The sequence below is a fragment of the Falco punctatus genome (genome assembly GCF_963210335.1).
Source record: "Falco punctatus genome assembly, chromosome: Z".
Taxonomy (NCBI): domain Eukaryota; kingdom Metazoa; phylum Chordata; class Aves; order Falconiformes; family Falconidae; genus Falco; species Falco punctatus.
The window spans coordinates 12,466,133-12,489,922 of record NC_137586.1 but is presented as its reverse complement, the minus strand read 5'-3'; the positions used below and the strand labels follow the sequence as shown (position 1 = coordinate 12,489,922).

Genomic DNA, 23,790 nt, shown 5'->3' with positions numbered 1-23,790 from the left:
TCGCTCATCTCCATCTGGACATTGAGCCATTGACCCCTGCTATCTCGATGTTACCATCCAACCAATTCCTCATCCACCAAATAGTTCATCCATCAAGTCCATCTCTCCAGTTTAGGGAGAAGGATGCTGTGGGGGACATTGTCAAAAGCCTTACAGAAGTCCAGGTAGATGACATCCATAGCTCTTCCCTTGACCATTGTTCAGAGGCCTTGTAGAACTCTTCTAATTATTTCCAAATTTTGGGAAAGCTATTGTCAAAATAGCTTGACCATTTTAAATCCATTTGAGCTGGCAGTAAAAGGACAATATAGTAATCTTTTCCACTTTTGATGATTTTGAAGTTTCAGCATCCTTTTTGAGGTGTATCTCTTGGCTAGTATAAATTGATAGCAGAATGATAACTTTCTGATTTGTGTAATATTCCTGACAAAGATTATTCTGACTGCATTTCAAAGTGATTTAAAGAATCAGGCACCAATATTCAAGTGAGCGGAGGTGATCTTTATTTGGCAGCGCTGGGCGCATGGGGGATTGCTCCACCAAACTCATGCACACCAAGGGAACCTTTCAGCCCCCTCTTTATTCAAGCAACTCATACCTATTCATTAACTTTCCGGGAAATCGTTTACATATTCATTACAATTCTGGGAAGTTATTTACATATATCGCTAAACTAGTGACCATGATTTAAGTCCTTGTCTTTGCCACGTTGTATAAACAACAGGAACTTGGGACCAGATAGCCTTTTTAAAGATGACAAATCCAAGGACTTTGCAATTAGTACATCCGTCATGTTAGCAATAAGGGTCCTTGGACGTTTCCCAACTTTTAGATAAACATAAGTACATCATCCTATAGATAAGTGGTACATCATTCATCATTCAAAAGCGAATTTAATTATCAGCTTGAGAGGTTCAAGCAGTAGGTGTGAGTCAAGAAATTGTGTAAAGGGAAGGAAGAAGCTTTGAGGACTGGTTTGCTACAAGGAATACCAGTAACACTGCAATCTGATTTAATTGTGGAGTGGTTAATATCTTCTTTCATATGCCTAGATGACCATTTATGCACAGCTCGTGGAAAGGCATGACAGTGTACCTACTGTGAGTTATGTCAGGGCTGACCTATAAGAAAAACATTACTATATATTATGTGTGGAGAAACTGGTGGCTAATATATATGAGTCACAAGAACTATGTTGCTGTGGCATGTCTTCCAACATAATTTGGCCATAGACATTTTGATCAATTTTTTTACCTATGAGGGCAGTTGAAAAAGTAATGTTCTGATATAGTCTGGCATTTTATGTTCCCTGTGCCTGTATAAAGCTTAACTTAAAACTTGCAAGTGGTAACAGTGTACTGAGGCGTGTAGTCTTGGTGGAGATACAGAAGTTTGCTTCTACTGATGGGTTTGTTGAATACACCAGAAGTTCAGTCAAGCACAGTGTAGAGGAATTTCTTGTAATCACTCAGTCACTTAAGCAAATACTTTGCACAGGATGGTTTACCGATCTTTGTGCCTGCTAAATGTGTTTCTGCAGATTTGGTGTTGGTCTTGCCATAACGGTGCTGCTCTTCTCAAAATGTCTGCATTTCCCAAAGAACAGGATGACAGCACTTCACAAATGCAAAAAATCTTCTTGGATGGGTCAGTAATAGCTATTCTGTCCACAACACTTTGCTTGGTATGGACCTTGCTTCTCTTTTTCTGTAATGCTATATCTTAAGCTTGCACGCATCTGGAAACAAGTTCTAAAAGTAGTTTTCTGGAGTGGAAGGGGTTTAAGTCCTTTGCCTAACAGTGTTGGTCAATTGTGCAGGAGTGTAACATTGCTGAAGGCTTATTTGTGAAATACATATATATAGAGATACAGATATATAGATATATACCTCAGATGAATCTTTCTGTACAAATTGTGGCCTGTTATTAGAAGGCAGCAAGGCTGGTAGGTCAGTTAAAGTATCATTAGCTGATGGCTCAACTGTATTTGCAGGTAAGAGAAATCTAGACTCCATCTGTAAACATGGATTTGCAAGCCGAGTCTTAAATCTCTCTGAACTCTGCCATCTTCTGAAAACTAGATTTTTTGTTCTTAAATAACTTTACAGTGACCTAAAATGACTGAGAGAAATACTACTTTCAGATGTGATGGCAGACAGCACTTTATTTCAGTTGAAGGTAGTGAGCTGAATTAGCTCAGCGGTCTGCGGAATGCCAGGGTTTACATAGGGGGAAGAGCACAGCTGCCTGGCTGAGTTAGGACAGTGAGTTACTGCTTTTTTTCTTTTCTTTCCTCCCCCTGGCTTTTTATAACCTGTTGGGTGTCCTGGAGGGAACTTCTCTCTTAGTAGCAAGCTGTTGGATCAGACTAGTTTGTACAGCTTCACTGCTAGCTCCTTTCTTTTCATAGATGGAGAACGTGTTAATCACACAGAACTAACAGAAAATAGCTTGATTAGGCTCTTAAAAACTCTTTTATTTATAAAATTAATTATACTTGCAAGGGAAAGGCTTTTGACCCTTCCTGCTGATTCTCTTAACATTTCTCTCCCGAAATGGGGAAGTTTACATGACTCAACTTTTTTAATGCTATTTCATAATGTGAAAGTAAGTAAAACTGACAGTAAGCTGTACTGGTATCAGCTGATATTTTGATCCTTTGTCTGGGGCCATTTGAACTTGGAGCAGTATTGGTGGTTTTCTTTGCTATGGAGTACTGATAATTAACCATTAATATTTAAAAAAATATCCACACGTTGTCCGTAAGAGTGTGTTAACATGCCATTGTAATAATAATCTGAACTCAAGCACACAGCAGATGTCTACAGTTAACAGCTTCCTGTATTGAAAAAGCTGTTCAGAGCCAGATAGATCTTCTAGCTCAAATTGTTTACTTCAATTTGGAATAAGTATGGTAGTCAACAAACTATTGCTTTTCCCCGGTTCTCTTATCTGATGCATCTTCCAGTAGATGTAGTAACCTGCACTTATGATGTGGATGTCTATAATTCTCGCTTTAAAGCAGGCTTCTGTGCTCCAGCATGCAGGAAACAATGTACTCTGTCCTGTCTGGGCAAGGCTTCACTTCTGAAGTATGAGCTAGAGCAACCTTTCCCAAATCTTGACAATAAAAAGCCAGCATGACAACAGAGGTATTTACTAAGGTGATACTCACCTGAGCTCTGAAGCCTCAACGATGGACAGAACGTCCCTCAAAATGGGATGTTCTGGGTCTGAACAGAACCTTCACCTCGCCTGTATTTTTAGCTCTTCTCCTAGGGAAAATATTAGCAGATATGTAGGAAAGTACAAGGCAGGTATACTGTCTTGTTTGAGCCCAAATTATTTCTTCCATTTACTCGTGTGTTCCATGAGCAGACCTGGCAGCTAGGTAACAGAATGTAATTTGACTGTTGAAAGTCAAGAAAAACTGTGTCTACTGGGAGGTTTGGGTGTTTCTATCCATCTCTTCTTTCTGGATTCACCTCTAAGTTGCCAGCTAGTAAAGTAATTTTGGTGTATCTAATGAATACAATACTAAAGAAGCAGTAGTAAAAATCAAGTAATGCTTGTAATATTCATAACTGCACAACTATGCATGAATACCATTTTATTGGGAACAGTTAAGAACAGCAAAACTTTTCATAAGCTTGTAGGCAAGCTTCCAGCCAGTACTTAAAAATGCATGGAGGGCATTAGTTTTCCACGGTGTATATCTTCTAGTATTACAGCTGTTTCCCGAACCATGCCTATTAACTTTGCCTTTAGTGATAATAGTTTGTGCATTATTGGACTTGTGAAGTCAGCGGCTTTAATCTCTTGATGATTTAATTTAGAATCTATAAGACCATTAGCAAACCTCCCTATGAACTCCTGAAGATGGATGACTTGTCTAGCAGCCTTCCATCTCTGCAAGATATCCAGACTGCGTACACAAGATTTAAACAGCTATTTTTGATAGGTAAGTCAAACTTTAGTTTTTGTCTCTAAAGTGACTGACATGCAAAGCATAATAATGCTGGTTTATGTTTCATGAATGCAGTCCTTGTCTTGATTGTTATCTTGCTTTTGATGGTGGTTAAAAGCAGATTTTTAAATGTAACTGAAGACTGTGCTTATGACTGGCATGGTAATGGAGGTTTGTAGTTCTTAGACTTAACTACCTTGCTAAGCAGTCACAGTGCCTGAAAATTACTTTTAAAGAGAGTGACTATGGAGTTTGAATTTTAGTTGGAATATACTACCTGGACTGAAATTTATGGGAGAGATTTTTCAGTCTTCTGTGCTCCATTGAAATTGAATGTTAATGTTAACCTTTTAAGCCTTTGCTATGTCAAGAGTTGAGTCTAAATGTTAATTAATTTTTGCCCTAGCTTTTGTTACAAACTAGTTAAATCTCAAAATCTATGAACTGTGAGCTTGCTTACAATTCTGTCACACTGGCTGTAGGGCTAAACATGACTACTGTAAACAGTAAGTCCTCTCAAAAGGAGTAAAAATGAGAGCTATGTGAAAGTATAATCCAGGCTTTCAGACTTTTTTCTGGGACTGTTTTGCTGTCATGAAACAGTACTTCGACCTCACCTCTTGGCATGAAAAAAGCTCCACACCACCCTGCAGCTGTACAATGTGCTATTGGGCCATTTTGGACAGTGTTTTTTCCACAAGGTAATGAGGGTAAATGTTGCAATAACCTCTGGTGCGTGCTGAACACTGTGGCACAGTCACCTGTGGCTGTTGATGTTGGACGTAACTGAACTGAGCATCATTGAGGAACTGTATATTTGCAGTGTAGCTTACAGGCAGTGTCCAAGTCCTTTTTATTGGTTTTATACGTGGAATTTAGGTGCTAAGTTGGTATTGATTACAAATTAGAATGACTGGTTTCTGGTAAATTTGTAGTAAAGACTTCAGTGACACTCTGAAGAAGATATGAGGTATTTGCCAGAGTTCTACATTGAGGATTTTGTCCAGGATAGACTGTCAAATCCAAAGTCAATCTTGAGAGCTAAAAATAATTACCTATATTTTAATGTAGTTTCTAGTAACCTACACTCCTATGGGAAAAAGGCTAGGGCTTGAATTCAAGTCATTTAACATCTCTCAGGAAATACTGTGTATTTCAACGGTGTAATTGTATCATTGTCTTATATTACTTGAAGCAAAAGGGAATATGTTAAAACTGCTTTCCGGTAAGTGTCCTTGACGTACAGCTCTTTTTAATAAGCTTTGTTAGTAGTTTATAGCTCACTGAACATAGCACTATGCACTAGCAGTCTGAGAAAAACATTCAGGTAACTTTTTGCTGAAATCTTAAGAGCTTACAGAAACTTACTACCTTACTACTGTTTTTCAGAGTCTGAGCACATTAACCATTATTTTTGTATGTGCCTAGTTAATTTGTTTTAGGGAACTTGGGCATGTTGGCTGATTAGTAGTTCAGCGTGACCTGGCAATGTGCATTTGCAGCCCAGAAAACCAATAATATCCTGGGCTGCATCAAAAGGAGCATGGCCTTTTTGTGATTCTCCCCTAGCTCCATTCTTTTGAGACCCCTACCTGGAGTGCTGTGTTCAGCTCTGGGGTCCTCAGCACAGGAAAGACATGGACCTGTTGGAGAGGGCCCAGAGGAGGGACACAAAGATGATCAGAGGCATGGAGTATCTCTCCTATGAAGACGGGCTGGAAGAGCTGGGGTTGTTCATCTTGGAGAAAAGGAGGCTCTGGAGAGATCTTACAGCAGCCTTCCAGTACCTAAAGGGAGCTTTATGAGAAAGACGGAGACAGACTTCCTAGTAGGGCCTGTAGTGACAGGACAAGGAGTAATGGCTTTAAACTACAAGAGGGTAGAATTTAGATTGGATATTAGGAAGAAATTCTTTACTGTGAGGGTGGTGAGGCACTGGAACAGGCTGCCCAGAGCAGCTGTGGGTGCCCCATCCCTGGAAGTGTTCAAGGCCAGGCTGGATGGGGCTTTGAGCAACCTGGACTGGTGGAAGGTGTCCCTGCCCATGGCAGGGGGGTTGGAACTAGATGGTCTTTAAGGTTCCTTCCAACCCAAACCATTCCATGAACTTCCAGTGTAACATAATGTTCTGAACACATGCCCAAACTGAAATGTCAGTTATAGAAATCCTCATTAAGCAAAACGGAAACCACAGTAGTATGTAACTGCTTGAAAGAGGATTTAGATGGGGACAGCTTGGATCCTCTTAAATTGTTCCTCTTACTTGAAGTGTTGCAAAGGTAGCTGCTAGTTTTGCTGGACTGTTCACATGCTAATTGCCCACATACCTTAGATAAGATGTCCAGTTCTCAATCCTAGTGTAGTATTTCTTCATTGTCCTGGAGGATAGGAGGAAGGGAAAAAGTTTGCTTTTTATTGTGATGTTTTTAAGCAAAATACCTAGATTAAGGGGTAAAACAAGCTGCAGGTGTTTTGTTGTGCTTTTAAAAACTTTCTGTTTTGACCTGGAGGTGACTTTGGCTGGAGAAGAGCTGCCAGACCAAGCGGTTGTACATGGCCCTGTGCAAACAAAGTGGTTGAGTCTAATTGTGGTTGAGCATGGTTGAACAAAACAAACAGCCAGCCACAATTAATATGGCTACTCAACTTTTGGAGTAAAACTCTTCTGTACTGTCCATAGTGTAAGACAAGTAAAGAAAACTTCAGTATGCAATATAAATGTTATCACTGTAGAGGAAAGCCTGTTATTTCTACAGGGGAAAAAAAGACAAGAACTTTTCCTTGGTATCATGGCTTTGGGATGGTTTTGAAGGACTCAGAATTGGTACTGTAATTTTGTCTTGATTCAGAATTTTCTCAAATAGTGATGGCAGCCTAAATGGAACATGAAATTTGGATGCAAGGGAATATTCTAAAAATCGGATAGAAAGAGGGCGGACTGGGGACTGAAGGGTATCTTGAAGTACTGTGATGTATACACTTTAAAGGGTGTCGTACATAGAGGTTGGTAGTGAATTTGAAGATGTTAATGGGAAAAAAATTGGAGAAAACTGTCTAATGTGAACAGAACTGACTAGGAAGCTTTGAAGATAGTTGCAGTCTAATGCTTTTCTGGGGAACTGGTTTCTAAAGTCAGGGTGAAATAAATTGGGGAAAGAAAGATATTTGGGTTTTTTTAGATGTGTAATGAACAGAATGAGGGGCATGAGCAGGCATGGAGGCAGAACAGCTACAGGAACAAAACTAATATATGCCTGTGCACTTGAGGGTCATAGATGCAAGCTGCAGAAAACAAGACAGAAGTGAGTATGGGAATTAAACATTAGAAGCGTCTGGAGAGACTTTGGGAGGTGAAAAGAAGCTATACAGAAACATGCAGAACTGAACCTGCTGGGGGGGCGAGTAGTGAAGGAGGGAAATGTGGCGTATCTTGGTTGTTTCTGAGTAGTAGAACTGTTGTAAACCTTGAGCTTTGAGGTGCAGGAAAGGTAATCTATTCCAGTTTTAATTGACTATCAGCTTGAGAGCTTTCCAGTTTCTGAAGACTGGCTTTGATAAAAATAAAAGCAATAGAGATTTAATTGCATTTAAAAAGCTGCAAAAACGTTAGTGAAATGCGTAAGAGTTTAATGACATTGTAGTATTAAACAGGGAGGCCAAGTACATCTTAGCTGTTCCCTTTTTGATGTATTGTAATGACTCTTCAGTTGCAGTGAAAGCTGTTTAAAACCTTTTTCAGGTAGTCTTACATTCCATAAATTTGTGTAACCTCCTTCTAAAACCCATTTGTGTTTCTGGCTCTAATGGCAGTGGCTCTCACAATCCAGCCTCTTTATATTAAGCTTTGATTGGATCATGCTTTAGAGTCAAGGCAACTGGAACTTGGAAGAACAATTGCCTCTAAAACTTCTTTTCCTTTCCCATTTTGTCAACAGATTTACTTGGTTTGGTTGTTACAAACTCTACAGCATACTTCTGAAAGCCTGTGGTGCTGTACACTGGAGTTTGTAGGACTACTTCACTTCCTCCTTTAGTTACAGGGTGTTGACTTTAACAGTGATTAGGATTTAATGACTCCTTAGTATTGGTCGTTTTGTAACAGTTTATAACTGAAGAGTAATACAATGGATAGCTGTTAATTAGCACAACATTTATGTGAACAAACCAATTTTTGGTTGTGGTTTTTTTTTGCAGATAACAGTACAGAATTCTGGGCAACTGATGTGAAATGGTTTTCATTACTGGAGAGCACAAACTGGCTAGAGATAACCAGGTTTGCTATATCTCTAACTTTCTGGTTTTCAAATTGTTGTTAAATGTTTTTGTAGTGGGTTTTCTAGCTAGTTTCTTGAAATATGACAACATTCTTCACCTCTGGTAGGAAAGAAAATTAAGACAGACATATGTTCCCATTTATGTATCTTTACTTCTACAACTTGAGACAATGCAGGCCTGTGTTAAGCCTCCTACGTAAAGAATGTGAGAAGCAGCAGATGATTCCAATTACAACTCTTCCAGCAAACCTATTAAAAATATAGATCCAGTAATTTCCCTCCTGCACTTAGTCACCTTCTTTCCAAACTGAAGAATCCTATTTGTTTCTTGCATGAAACCTGTTCCGTGTCTCTGACTAGCCTTGCCATTCTTCTCTGTACTCTCTACTTCTATAATATCCTTTAGGACGAGATGAACTGCAGTATTCAAGATGTTAGCCAACCAAAGATTTATAAAATGACAGTTGTTCTCAGTTTTGTCCCCTTCCTCTCCTGATTGTTCCTCAAGTTCTTTTTTCTTCTCTCAGCAGTCCACAGTGAGTAAGTGTTGGAATGGCGTTGGCTAACTTAAGGCTTGTAATAGTGGAATGTTGAAGGGTTTTATTTGTTTTCAGTGTTACTTTGTGCTAGCTCTATTGTCTGCCGGTTTATTCTGTGATCAGCTTGTTACTGTGAAGTGCTTCTGCAGTCAGCTTCAGTTTCTTAGTCTTAATAACAATCAATAAATATTTATTCATTTCCTTATCCAGAATTTAAATGTATGTTGAATGAGAGTTTTTAGTGGAGATTGTGTGTTCAGAAATGCATTGAAATAACCAAGATCACAAGTAGTTTAAAGTAAATACCAGCCCAAATTCTGTCCGTATGTTGGTTTGACACTGGTCATTTCCATACTTGGATCCAGTTGCTTCCTGGAGCAGCCTGTTCTTGGCTCTTGCAGTTAGCAGGAATGCCTTCTCAGCTATTCTAGATGCTATAACAAAGAATCTGACAACTCCACACTTAAAAAATAAACTGTCATCTTCTATTAGTGACCTAAACAGTTGCAAGAATCCTAATCTGTATGCAAACTCTTTCTGAAAATAATCAACTGTATGAAAAGTTAAGTCTAGAAAACAGCAGTGTTACATCTGGTTTTATGTGTTCTGTCATTCCACTCAGTCTTCCTTGTGTAATGGTAATTTCTGAATAAGTTTTGTCCGCATGTTAACAAGATCTGATTGCTGAGCCTTCCCTCTGCCGCTTAAAACCAGATTATGGGAGAAATGTATCTAGTAGATTAGAACATAAGTGTGGTGATGTTGACTCTTTTCAGGATACAGATCTGGCTGTTAGCGATTGTAATACTTCAGTGTGTGTGTGGGTGGGTGGCTGCTACTGATCCAGAATAAAGTATTGTATTGCAGATGTACAAAGGTAGCAACTAGAAATGCATGACCAATGGCCAAATAAAGATACCTCTTGAAAGTTTGCTCTTGAGGGTAAACAGTTCCTCTTTTACACAAGTTGAGCATGTTTTTTTGTTGTTTTAAAGAAGTATTAAAGTTTCAGTAGTATGACATTCTAATCCCTTTTAGGGTAAACATAAGAAAATTGTAAAAATGCTATGAAAATGTTCACTTATCTTTTCCTGTATCACAACAGGCGAGTCCTGAAGAAAGCAATAGAAGTTGCTGAGTGTCTGGAAAGACAGCATACAAACGTTCTCCTTATAGGTAAGAATTTAATGAGATTAATCTATATAATTGTTTAAAATTTCTTTTGAATTTCTTTAGATGTAGCTTAAGCTGTAAGTTTATAATTACAGTAGAGGCCAGTAAAATTCACTAGAGTACTCAAAGTACCAGAAGTACTGGAATTGTTTCCTGTAGTTAAAAAAAGATGGTAAGCATAGTTCCAGGCCAAGAGAAATATGTTGTGAATGAGAAGGCTGCTCATAAATTGGCAGGAGGGTTATGCTGCCTCTTACTTGTTGGAAGAAGGGCTCGCCGGAGTCTAGTTGCTCAATGAGTTATGCATCTTGCTCAACTTTATTAGTTTCTAACACTACTTATATAGAACCGATACACATGCATATTCGTAAAGCAGAAATAAAATAGGTTAGTAGTCTCTAAGTGTGCACGGTTCTCACACCCCTAATTGTCATGACTAAAATAAGCATTCTATCCATGTAGCTAATTGTGTTGCTGTGCTTCAGCCTTGTAGTTTGTTTCTCCCTATTTTCCCATACCGGTCCCCATCTTTCTTGGCCCTGCACCTGCTTTCCCAGCAGCTGTAGCTTGTTACAGCCACGGCCTGTTGGCACAACATAATTACTTGGTCTCAGGATTCAAGAATAGCTCAAGCTTTCTTGTTAACTTCAGTACAATTCTGATTACAGGCCTATTCTAATGCCAGGCCTGGATTGTGCAGGTCTTCAGAGATTCTAAGGCCACGCTTCTGCAGCCATTCTTCTACAATTCCCCCTTTTTTCTTTTGCACAAGCCAGGCCTGATTGGTTATGTTAAAAACTACACTCTTTAAACAAGAAAAAACACAGCTAAAAACTAAAAGCATTACAATAATGATTATAACAAAGCGTATTCCTTCCGTCAATAACGTCTTTAACCAACCTGTTATCCCCAATCCTCTCAACCATTCATCAAAGGGATTATCATCAGCAAGAATATGCTTCATGTTTCCCTGCAGTTGTGACAACTTCTTGTGGATAGATATGGAATGATCGGAAAGGTTCACACAACACATCCCTTCAAAATCCTCACAACCGTGTCCATGTACTAGTAACAAAAAATCTACTGCAGCTCTATTTTGTAATGTAGCATGCCTAACACTATCTACGTCAAGCGATAATGAACTTAAAATCTGCGATGTAAGATTAAATTGCTTCTTTCCCCAGCACGTTAACCTTCGTATATTCTTGGTGTTTAATGCAGTCATTGCTCCTGGCATAAATATGGAGGCTAAGACATTTGTTGTTACAGACTGCAGATCCACTCAGTCATTACATGCTCTGTCTCCACAGATCAAAAAGACTCCCGGTGGCAGCTGATAGCCCCCGATACATTTACATATAGGCCTCCAGTTTTCAATTCACCCCAAATAGGTGAACCGGTTAGATTTTGAAACCTTGTATCAAACTCCCATTCACCTTGATGTGCTAGCCACAATTGCCACGGTTCACCAAACCAAATTACTCCAGTGCCATTTAGAGGTTGAAGTGGTGGTACCGTGTCGTCGCATTCCTGTTGCAGTTATGTTAACGTATTTAACGGGCACAATGCTACCCAATAGGTCTAACTCCTGCCATGGCAAATGATATAGTTGATTTAAATTCTCAATAACCGTTTTCTGCCACGCTGCATTATGCATAGAAGGCCAAACAAATTGCCCATTTGGACTCATACATGTACCATTCTGATTGGAAGTCAGATCCACTGTTTTAACATTTCAAAAAACCATCAAAATTTGTTTCATTCCCTTGCAGGGGAGTACCAATTAAACAAGTTCTAAAGGGGTTGTCTGCTTGTTGCAGACTTAAACAAAAGTCTGTTACCCCTGTGATATTTGCCCCTGTCACCCATATGTTTGTTCTAGGCAAGATGTCAAAAATACTTTGGCCAATGGCTAAAAAATTCATCAAGTCCGTAAACCAAGTCCACCACTTAAACATGTTAGCTCCTACAATTTCCACCTTTTTTTTTTTTTTTTAATTCCACCTCACAAATCTGTGCTTTCACAGATTCTGATGATGTATACTGTCTCCAATCAGCATGGTATTACACTAGTCGTATGCTTTCTCTTGTTTCATGCCCAGTTACTAATCAAACACATACACTCTTTACACCATTTACATTTAAGCTTTGGCTTACAGAACCGTTTTACCCCACACAGCATGCATCGGCACAATACCCACGGGTTACATCCCGTACAACATAGACAGTTCATTCCATCTGCTCGCTCAGAGTCTTCTCTTCCGTCTTCTGAACTTGACATATAGGTCGCACAAACTTGCTAGGGATGCATATAGGTCCTTTATCTGTGGAGATACAAAAATAACCTCTACCAATAAATAACACTGGAATAGGTCCTTCCCATACACCTGAAGCCATATTTTTATACAGAACATTCAAACAACTGTAGTTGTTTGGTTCCCTTGTGCTGTTTGGTGATGTATAACGACAGGTGGTCCCTCTCTATCCTCCGTAAGGGAGAGACAGTTTAAGGTAAACAACACCTTAGTCAACTGCTTAGTTACGTCTATGTCCTGCGATACTTTCTGTCTCTGAAGATAATCCTTCAGGGTACGGTTTGCCCTTTCAACAGCTGCTTTCAGTTCTAAGGTTTGAAGGTTGTCCCGTGGTTCACCGGTGATCACTTGTTTCTGCCACTGATTATCGGATTGCCAAACACACGCAGCCTTCTTCATCTTTCATCCTGCATCTGTAAACACCGTTGCCCTGTCAACTGGTCTTTTTGAGCGTAATGGTCTCACAATCCACTGATAATGTTCTAACATCTTCCAGAGAGGTCCTTTTGGCCAGTTGTTGTGTACACCTGTATAACCCATCAAGGCTTCCTGTATGGCTGTTGAATGTCTCAGAAGCCATTCATAATCATCACCAAGGACTGGAATACTGGTATCTGCCGGTTCAGTCCCATCAATTTCAACAATCCTATCTCTTCCTTTTCTCACCAAGGCCACTACTGCTTCAGGGTGACTTAAAATACGATGTCTGGGTTGCAGTGGCAGAAACAACCACTCTAAAACCATCGCCGTATTTTCCCATTGCAAAATAAGGGCAAAAGGTGAAGTGGCAACATTACAAACCAAAAAAAAAATAACGGATGGTTTGCCATTCCGTGACCACACCAGCTAGTCTGAATCTTGCGGGACACAATTTCAGGGCAGCCCGCTGTTCTGGTGAACAAGTTTGAGGACTGTTGGCTTCGGTGGCATGCAACCAGGATCAGAATGGTTGCAAATCATCGTTAGTGAGTCTTTGTGTGTCATCAGGGTGTAAGGGAATCATTAAAAAGACAGAACAGTCTTTCAAGTGTATCACAACAATTTACCAAATCTGAGGGATCATCATAAAAGGTGGAAGAGCAGGTTGCAACACTCCCATCGCTAAAACCTGATCATTAACCTTCCATAAATCATGTCCCAGTTATATGCATCACGATTATTAATCAGTACTGGACAAGCTAACGAGCTGGCCACCTGCCAATCACCCTCCAAAATAGCATCATGAAGAACACCAGACCAACACTGTAGAATTGGATCTTTTCTTGAGTTCAGCATCGGTGGGGTAGTTGGGCTAACTGGAGGAATTACAGGTATTGAAGTAGTAGGCAGGTTCATTTTAACTCGCTTTACCAGGTTTCTTAATTTATCTATTACCTCCTGTAAGGTTTTCTCTGTATTGTTATCACAAAGTTTCTCCCCGCCTTCCTCCTCAGACCCGTCTGATGACATTTCAGGACAAGGAGGGTACATCATTGCACGGCACTTCTGCCCACCCTGATGTGGTTGGTGCAGCAGGACTCGCTGCCCGGCCCTCCTGGGGGGGCTCGGCAGCCTCTTCTGGTTCAGCTCAGTCACAGCAGGCTCCCGAGGAGGAACTTTCAGTTTGTCCGCTGTCTTATCTAAAAGCTCTGGCACTGTTGAACACGCAGGGGCGGACATACCCTTCATAGGACGAGTATGCCCAACTCCGAAAAGTGTAGCCAAGAGAGAAGGCTTGGGTGAATCACCCTTCTGCTCCACCAGCTTTTTGACACATCTTTCCCCAACGCTTCTATGGCTGCTGGCTGCTGCCACTACTATTTATTTTTTTTTTCGCCTTCATAGTTTCCAGAGTGTTAACTATCGACCACCACGTCACTCCTAACGCTTTAGCTCTTTTCCTTCTTTGCCTTCCTCGATCGTAGTATCCCAGAGGCAATTTCCCACTTCTCTTGATTCCACAATACTAAACAATAACGCGGGCTCGGGGATCTTACTCTTTTTTCATGCCCAGCAAACTAAGGTCTCCACTTCTGTCTCTTTAACGCCCTCCCCTCTCTTAAGGAGGATGCTAGTTAACAGTTTAATTTCCGTGTCTAATTCCGTCGAGGTCTTCTCAGAGCTCTCCCCTTTCACAGAAAGGATATCAGCGCAGAGAAGCCCTGCCGCGATTTACTCGTCGTGGCCTTCCGTAGTGCGCCCCCCCCACCTCACAGAGAGGAATTTAGCGTAGAGTCATGCTGCGATTTACAGGAATTTAGCATAGAGTCATGCCGCGATTTACTCTACGCGGTCTTACCACTGGCGGGGGTGCGATCTGCAGCTCCACACCGAACTCTGGACTCCCCTTTTCGCCAGCAGCTGGGGGGATCCATGGCGGTGGGTGGGCGGGTGAGTGGGGTGAGCTGCGGGGCACAGTGTGGGGAACTGTACTGGTGTAAGAAGCAATCTGGCTAGCGAAGTACAGTCACTGGGTGTCATGATTTCGGAGTCAAACAAATAATTCAGCAGGTGCTTGGCTGGTTCTGATTGTAAACCATATTGTGTAATGGCTTGTTGTAGCTGCTGCATAAATTTCCAATCAAAAGGTTTCCACGCAGCGGCTGCTGAACCATCTGGTAAAGTGGTGGTCCGCACTGGACATGCAACAGCAGAAGCAACCTGCCACTCTCCCTCCAATATAGCGTCTTGTATAACCCCAAACCAACAACTTTGGGGAGTGGCAGGGTGGAGGATAACGCCTTCCTGGGTCAGGATCCGAAGATCACGACCGGCAGTAGGCAGATGACATTCGTTCAATTGCCGCTGCAAGCGGTTTAGAGTCCAGTTGGAGGGTTTTGTTCGGGGATGGGGTATCGGGGCAGGTGCAGCTGGGGTGGGCTCATTTTCTTCATCGGACTCTGCACTCTCAGAGGCGTGCTCAGACCCGCTCTAGTACCCTCGTCCTCATCTAGCAGGGGGGGCGGCTCTCGGTAGCTTTCAGGTCGGCGTGGAGCACCCGTTGCGGCGGCACCCTCCGGAGACGGTGTCGGCTGTAATAGCTCTGTCGCAGATTTTTTTAATAGGCACAATTATGCCTTTTGCAGACGGAGTGCCTTGACCAAATAATCGGGTAGACTCCGACTCGGTTTCCTGACCGAGGAAGTCTGAGGCAGCCATAGCCATTTTTTTCTCTGCAACCATTGATCGTAAATGGTTCATGACCTCCCTCCAGGTAGTCCCCAAGTCCTTGGCCGACTTGCTGCCGCTACGGATCGCATCGCAAAGGGAATCCCTGATCTCTCACCACTCAGTCACTAAACATCAGTTGTGGGTCTTTTAAGTGTCCTTTTTCATTCGCCCACCTATAGAGCTCATGGAGCTTCTTCGTGCTCATGCTAGCCTCTCGCTTAGCAAGAATATCAGTTAATAGCGTGAGTGCTGCCTCCCTTTCCATTATCGAGGGAAAAACGGTCTTACTGGTGCAGATCCATGCAGGATCTGCCAGTTTCAGATGTCTTTACTCCTTATGGACGCCTTCCTGCTCGAACTCCTCTCAGCGACTCTCAATTTGCAAAGCCCACTGTTGCGATGCAAAGGCAGAGTTTTTCCAGCTATTTCCAGCTTTCCCGTGGTTCGGGCACCAAATGTTGGAAGAAGGGCTCGCCGGAGTCAAGAAGTCGCTCAATATGAGTTATGCATCTTGCTCAACTTTATTAGTTTCTAACACTACTTATATAGAACCGTTACACATGCATATTTGTAAAGCAGAAATAAAATTGGTTAGTAGTCCCTAAACGCACGCGGTTCTCACACCCCTAATTATCATGACTAAAATAAGCATTCTATCCACATAGCTAATTGTGTTGCTGTGCTTCAGCCTTGTAGTTTGTTACTCCCTATTTTCCCATACGGGTCCCCATCTTTCTTGGCCCTGCACCTGCTTTCCCAGCAGCTGTAGCTTGTTACAGCCACGGCCTGTTGGCACAACGTAATTACTTGGTCTCAGGATTCAAGAATAGCTCAAGGCTACCTTCTTGTTAACTTCCGCACAGCAACTTCAGCACAGTTCTGATTTTTGCCTATTCTAATACCAGGCCTGGATTGTGCAGATCTTCAGAGATTCTAAGGCCACGCTTCTGCAGCCATTCTTCTGTACTTACTGATGCATTCCTATCTTATTTAATTGAAGGTCTCCTAGACTTTTTGCTGTACTTCGAGGGGGCGTGGGCAAATACCTGCACAAGGAACACAGAGCAGGAAAACTTTCTATAAAGGACATTTTTATGTTCTAGGTACAGGCAATACTGTGTTGTCACTTTGTTAAAAGTACATGAAGGAATGCATGTACTGTACACATCTTGAGCAGTTTTTTCCTAGAATGTGTAAAGTAATTGCATGGAAAATCAAACTCAGTGTTAACCATTATGCTATTTTATGGAGTAATAATTTTAGGGTTTTTTTCCACACACTGCCATTTGAGAAACCTAGCATGGGGAAGAGATGTTTCTAGAAGGCACCTGAAGGGTGAAGAATGCATGTTGCATGCAGAAGCAATTTCATACCTTGTGAAAAGATGCATGCAGGAGAGAAAGGGTAAGGGCAAGTGGCTGGACTTGTGGCATAGGGCAGGAGGGGCAGTATATGCGTTGTAGTAGACTGAAGGGTGTAGGCATCAAGGTTATAGTAGTAAAAGCCTGAGCTTTGCAGGTTTTATTGTCAAAGTATTATCCTAGTATAAGTGTAAAAGAAACCTTCAATTTTTACAGAGGGAAGTACTGGAAACATGGATTAACTTCTCTCTGATGGCATAAAACTTGCAAGAAATTCTGTGCTCCTCTGATCTTGAAATACAGTTTTGTTTATGTGAAGCTAGCAATACTTTGCTTTCTTTACCCAGAGTTTTAGGAATGGCTTAGTGCATAATGTGGTTTCTCTTCTCTTCTGTAGAAGAGAGTGCTACCGATCTGTGCTGTGTAATCTCTAGTCTGGTTCAAGTGATGATGGATTCGTACAGCAGAACAAAGTCAGGGTTTCAGAGCCTTATTCAGAAGGAGTGGGTAATTGGAGGACACGGCTTTTTGGATCGTTGTAACCATTTACATAAAAGCGACAAAGAAGAGGTATGGTTTTATTATTATTTCCGTACTTGCTTTTTAAAAGTTTACTTGGCATGAGGAGGGATTTATACGTCAGTCCAGAAGTTCCAGTTACTCTGAAGATCTTTAATTTTATGTTTTGTTTCATGGGTTGATATTTTGTACAATGTCACTATTTTTGCTGTTCAGAGTTGAAGAACAAATGTAAAAATTCCCAATCAGTCTTGGAGTCTTTCAAAAGACATGTATCTCATGTCCTTTTAACCTGTGTTAAATGGTAGTAATGTCCATAAAAATAACTCAAGTGTATTGCCTATTTTTGTCACATCTACTGTTTAACTTTATGCTGTTGTGCTAAACATTGCAGTCTCACCTCTCCATTTTTTGTTTATGTTTTGGGAATAGATCAGATTGATTTCCATTCTGTATAGAATAAGTGTAAACTGACTAGTTCTGGACAAGAATTGCCATAAACTGGTTTTCCTTTGCCAGCTTTAAAAGGCTGCATAGCAGCAACTTTCATAGCAAGTTAATGTGTGCAAATTCAGGTTAGAAAGTGTTCATCTCTTCTGTCCACAATTGGCCAAGGGTCCCACAGATGGTACTTCAGAGTTCTGCTAAAGTTATGTGCAACAGTTCTGTAGTTAACCAGGTTGCTTTCCCTAAGATTTGTATTCGGAGACACTAAATACTGTAAAATAAATAGTCTGCATGGTGGAGCATATTTTTTTCTGAAACTGAAGCAATGTTTCCTTTTCTTAGGCTCCTGTTTTTCTGCTCCTGCTAAATTGTGTTTGGCAGTTGGTACAACAGTATCCTCCAGCATTTGAGTTCACAGAAACTTACTTAACCGTCTTGTCAGACAGCCTCTATGTGCCTATTTTTAGCACTTTCTTCTTCAACTCACAACATCAAAGAGACACTAATACGGTAAGGGTTTGTTTTGTGGATGCAATGGGTTGGACAGGTTTGACGGACAAGCAATGAACACTCAAAAGTAGTTTCCTAGCAGCACTTTTTTCCATGCTTATTTGAAGAGTGATGCTTTGAAGGGTGAATGAGTGCAACTTTGGGTGTAAGAAGTCAAGTTCGGGACTTAGGAATTTATGATGACAAAAGGAGGATAACTCGGGAATATATGTGTGGCTATAGGTTCATGTTTATTGCTCTTCAGTGAAAATGGAGCTCCTTAACCTAAGAGGAATATCCTGCTTATCCATAGTAAGTTATTTATGAAATTGTTGTATAACATATAGTTGTGTTCCAAAGTCAACATTTCCTGGATGTTGATTTGTTTGGATCATGCTTTCTCTAGCCTAACAAGAGGGAAGCAATGGGAGTATCCTCTGCAAGGCTGCACAGATTGAAAAAGTGAAGATCAGTCTTGCATATACATAAAGTGTTGATCACAAAACTTAAACTGGTAGCACCACATAGCTGCAGTTAACTTTTGGAGTTTGGAGAAGTTTATTCCACAACCCTAACATGCCCCCTGTGTCTGAAGAATTCAAACCTGCCCAATTTTCAAAACTTTCTTTTTTTCCTTATTATTTAATCTTGCTTTCAGCTGTGGAAGGCATTCCTTATGCTGTCTAATTGCACTGTTGAAGCAGAATACTGTCTGAAGTTAGAGAACAATTATATAGATAGCCTTTGTGTCTGTACTCCCTTGTATCTGATAACATTGCCCAGCTATTGAATACATAGAAGTCATGAGTGTTGTTGGAACTCTGTGGCCTCTTCCGTGAAAAACCAGCTTCTTAATTTCACCTTGACTTGGTCAAAGTTACTTTCTAGTAGTAGTAATTGTCACGTGTTTGTTCTGGCAGAGTGGTGAAAGCCTCAAGACACAAAGTGGTCCTTTCAGATTTCTTACTGTGTGGGACTGGTCTGTGCAGTTCGACCCTAAGGCCCAGGCTTTCCTGAACAACCCTCTTTATGCGGAGAAGCCAAAACCAGATAAAAGTCAGCGGAAAACTTCACGTTTCAAAGTAAGATATATGCTGCCTAACTATTTTTTTTTAAATGATAAAAATATTTTGCACAACTTGTACTTCAAATGTACTCACAGTGGAATTATTGGCACAAGGTTTTTAAATTAAGATTTTAATAAAATACACATATGCCACAAACGCACCTTGGATCTTCAGAATACAATTTGCACCCACCTTGGTTATAAATCACTTTTTTACATTTACTGTGCATAGCTGTGAACTTAGGGGTTTTTCCTTCATACTTTTGTGCAAGTGTAGTGATAACTCATGAGACTGAATATCCAGGTAAGTTGCACCAACATGTTTGAAGTGAGTTTATTTTGTTGCTCTGTGGAGTACCTAACTGAAATACATAGCGGGTTTATAATTGCCTCCCTAATTTTGTCTTGAGTGTAGTTGGAATGTGTGTGTGTTCTTGGAGGGGGAGGGGGACTAATAACAGCAAAAACTGTCTGGGGTGTGAAGATTATGAGTGGACCACCTCATTACTGGAAAGTAGCAGAAATTCAGTAAGAAAAGCTTGTTTGAAGTAGCCACCTTTGGTTATAATATCCCTGTGGGTTAAATTCTGTTCTGTACAAAGCGTTCTTAGGTGAGACATTGTCAGTATGATCTACAGCTTCAATCAGAACTCTTACGCAGTGGGATGCAATGAGGAACCACTGGCTATAAATCAAGTGCTCTTGATTTGTGTGGGCAGCTTAAACTAAACATGGAAATCTGCAGTACTTGAATGTATGCAAAGAATTCTCCTTTTTCAAGGAAAAGCACTTTATTCAATGTTACTTCATTGCTATAGTTAGTGCAGAGAATGTGTCTGAGAGTACTTCACACAGCATACTTATTATTGGTGTATTATCCATTGAAAAGTAATACTTCTTAGACTATGTAGCAAAGTGGTGGCAGTGTTTAAGTGACTTTGTTGCTTGTAAGTATTTTCTGATTACAAATTATGTTTTTCTTCCTCTAAAGTCCCATCAATATTTCTCTCAGTATATTTTTCTCTTCTTTCCTCTTAAAGCATCAACGGCAACTTTCTTTGCCATTGACACAAACAAAATCTTCCTCGAAGAGAGGATTTTTCAGGGAGGAAACTGATCATTTAATTAAAAACATTCTGGGTAAAAGAATTGGCAAGTTCATAAATTCTTCAGATGAACCTCCTAATAGCTTCAGGGAATTTTATGATAGCTGGCATGGTAAACCTGTTGACTATCATGGTCTTCTGTTACCTCGCATCGATGGCCCTGAAATAAAAGTCTGGGCACAACGGTATTTACGATGGATTCCTGAAGCCCAGCTTCATGGTGGTGGTACAATAGCTACAGCTGCCAAGATTTTGGACTTGATGGAGGAAGTGCAAAGCTTGCAGGTGAAGATGGATGAAGAGCATAGTCAAGCTGTTTCCAGAGATGTACATTCTGTTCCAATGCTGAGAAGTTCTGCCCGTTTGTCGTCCTTGTTTCCGTTTGCTTTACTTCAGAGACAGTCTATCAAACCAGCTTTACCCACTAGCACCTGGAAAGACTTGGAAGATGAAGATGATTTGGTCAAGAGGGATGATGAATTTGTTGATCTAAGTGCTGATATGTCATAAAGTGTATATAAATCAAAGTATGAATTGTATGTGGCTGAGCTCCCAAGTTTTAAATGTTGTGCTGTGTCTTCATATAAGAAACTCACTCAACCATTTGTAGCCTGTTTAATGGGTTTGTAGGGTTAAAAACCCCTTGGTTGGAAAGAACTAGTTGCCATGATTAACTGAGCATATTTTTAACTTAAGTTTCGCTTTTACGGTATTTATTGCAGCAACACATTTTAGCATAGCTGTAATAAAAACGCGTCTAGGCTGGTGTAGACATATGGCCACCTTGTTTAAAAAATAAAAACGAACAACAAAAACCCTGTTTTCTGATGTGAAGGTGAAATACTAAACATATATAGCAATGATTACTATCTTAACATAACCCCTTATGCTAAGAGTACTAGGATTAGAAATACTGTGACTAGGAACTTAATACGTCTGCATTTTCCCCTCATGTAAACAGGGGAAGGTGCAACTAAATGTGCATTCACAAATAAGCATGGTACAGCTGAAGAATAAACTCATGGTCACCAGGGGTTTTCAGTCTGTTGTGGCATCAACTGAAGTCATGTGCTTGTCAACATCATCTTTTCTGACAGCATTCATCTTTTGACTTGCAGCACTTCATCTTGTGTGGTATTGTAATAGCAGCTTGGCTGCTCTAAGCCTGTGCATGAGCTTAGCTTAAGGATCAGATGCAAGAGCTTAACTACACATTTCAAGTCTTATTGTGTGGCTGCTGTGCTATACGTCCTTGCTGCCTTGGAATATAGTCCCAAATGTTTGCTGTTAATTGTAAGAACTGGCCTGACTGTGAGATTCTAATTTGCTATGAGTATTTTTTCTCCTTTTAATAGAGCGAGACATTCATTTTGACTTCCCCATTTATGCCAGTTGCCTTTGAGGCTTTCTGTAGCTTGCACTGAGACCCCTTACATAGAAGGGAAGACTTTTTTTTTTTTTTCTATAATCCTGCAATGAAGCTGGATTTGCAGTCAGTTGCTACTTGTCATGAGTTGGTCCTACAGCTTATGAATGTGGCGTTCATACCATATGAACATTTGCATCCTGTTGCTGGATGTTTTAACAGTACCTCAGTGAAAAAAGCCATAAAGAAATGCCTGTTGACTTTGATCTACTGTGTGTATGTTTATATATATAAAGTATTTTTACTGCAGATAATTTTCCTTTGTAAAGCTGAATATTATTTGACTGTCAAATCTATTTTAAACCCTAAAATTCTAGAATACACCAAGAATGGATGCAAGTCATAAAATCAGTTACCCTGAGAGCATAGACATTGAATATTTTCTGTGTTCTCATACCAATTTAGAAGTCGGTGTTGGAAAACTTGGCTGGTGGAGAAACTGTTGCTTAAATTGTATCAGCTCTGTGTAAATGGGGATATTAAACTGGGTTACTGATTGATCATTTCACACAGAGAGTCATTTTAATAATGTGTAGCAAAAATTTTATCAGCAGCCCTCTAAAAATAAACTTTAATATGTTAAAGTAAATGTATTGATGGGGAAAGAGGGAGAATTTAATGCAACTATGCCAAACTTAAGCTTCCCAACTCTTAATTAATTGCCTTAAGTCTTAGTTGTGTGAGGACAATACTTGAGTTTGTAACATTTTATCTAAAAAATATACTAGTACTTATGCTTTCTTCTGTAATACATATGAACATACAGCTAGCACTTGCTACAATGGACTGTCCAGCACACGTCCTTCAGACTTTATTATTGTAGTTCAATTGACTCATGTATGCAATAGTACTTTGCATGTTGAATGAGCAATGCATCTTTATGGCAAAGAAATGCCTATCATTCTAAGGTCATTTGGGTTCAAGCATTTTTTTAAATGCTGCATTAGAAAAAATATTAAATGGATTTTTCTATACTTTTGATCAAGCTGTTAGAATGTTTCAGTCATGAAGATTACATATTTATATTAAAGAATATAAGATGTTGGACATCTTATTTGTACATAAGTTATCAGAAGTTTTTATAGAAGAGAAACATATATGTGGAATTGAACATGGGGATATTTCTTACGTAGATTAAATATCATTGTTATTGGTTTTCTGCACTGTGGGATTGGAAATGTACTTAATATCTTTACTCCAGGCTTCTGTTTATACCTCTGAGTTTTTACACTGAATGCAAGCTAGAAGCTTTACAGTTTTGGTTTTTGAATACTGTCATTTGTCTGTAGTGGAAAATATCAATAAAATATACTTTGATGTATTTGTCCTGAAATGAGATTATATGTTTAAGGCCATATTTTGCAAATTATGCTTTAAATCATAGTGAACTTGGCAATCTGAAGTGACAAGGCTTTTCTAGTTATATGCTGGGGTTTTAGAGAGTGTTACTGTTAGGAAGCTGTGCAGTTTTGACTTATTTGACTTATTGCAGGTTATGCTTACTGGAGAAGTGCTGTCAGCTCAGGAAAGAGGAAAGCTCAGTGCAGTATAGTAGGGTGACTAAGTTACCAAGGTAGTCTACAAAGTGTCGGCTGAATGTCAGTATTTGAGGGTTTATTAAACACTTTTTATTTCAGTCTTAGCAATGTACTTGTCTTCCACCATATCAAGGGGGAATGTTGTTCTCAATATTAAACTAAGTAAACTCTTGAAATGACTACAGCATGGTATGTCTCAAACCAAACGTGTATTGAGCATGCAATGGGGGGTGGTCACAGAAAGCCATAGAGTACGAATCAAAAACATTGGATTTCTTCCAGAGATTACAAACTGCTAGCTTCTGTACAAAATCAGCAGTAGTGCAAATCACACATTCAGTAATCCTGCCACTTTGGATATTTCGTAAAGAGAATATTACAAGACTGCAACAGACTTGTTCTTGAAGTTTCGTACAGCAA

General features: G+C 40.1%; 1 protein-coding gene across 1 annotated transcript in view; it reads left to right on the top strand.

Moving 5' to 3' along the window:
- MTMR12 (myotubularin related protein 12) overlaps window positions 1-23,153 on the top strand; it is a 47,779-nt gene extending 24,626 nt beyond the window's left edge. The window contains exons 9-16 of the mRNA XM_080372590.1: window positions 1,541-1,647; window positions 3,837-3,961; window positions 8,162-8,240; window positions 9,886-9,956; window positions 17,177-17,349; window positions 18,088-18,255; window positions 19,155-19,316; window positions 20,341-23,153. Of these exons, the coding sequence (XP_080228716.1) occupies window positions 1,541-1,647; window positions 3,837-3,961; window positions 8,162-8,240; window positions 9,886-9,956; window positions 17,177-17,349; window positions 18,088-18,255; window positions 19,155-19,316; window positions 20,341-20,916 (1,461 nt within the window). The 3' untranslated portion in view covers window positions 20,917-23,153. The remainder of the gene's footprint in view (window positions 1-1,540; window positions 1,648-3,836; window positions 3,962-8,161; window positions 8,241-9,885; window positions 9,957-17,176; window positions 17,350-18,087; window positions 18,256-19,154; window positions 19,317-20,340) is intronic.
- Window positions 23,154-23,790: the final 637 nt, after the last annotated feature.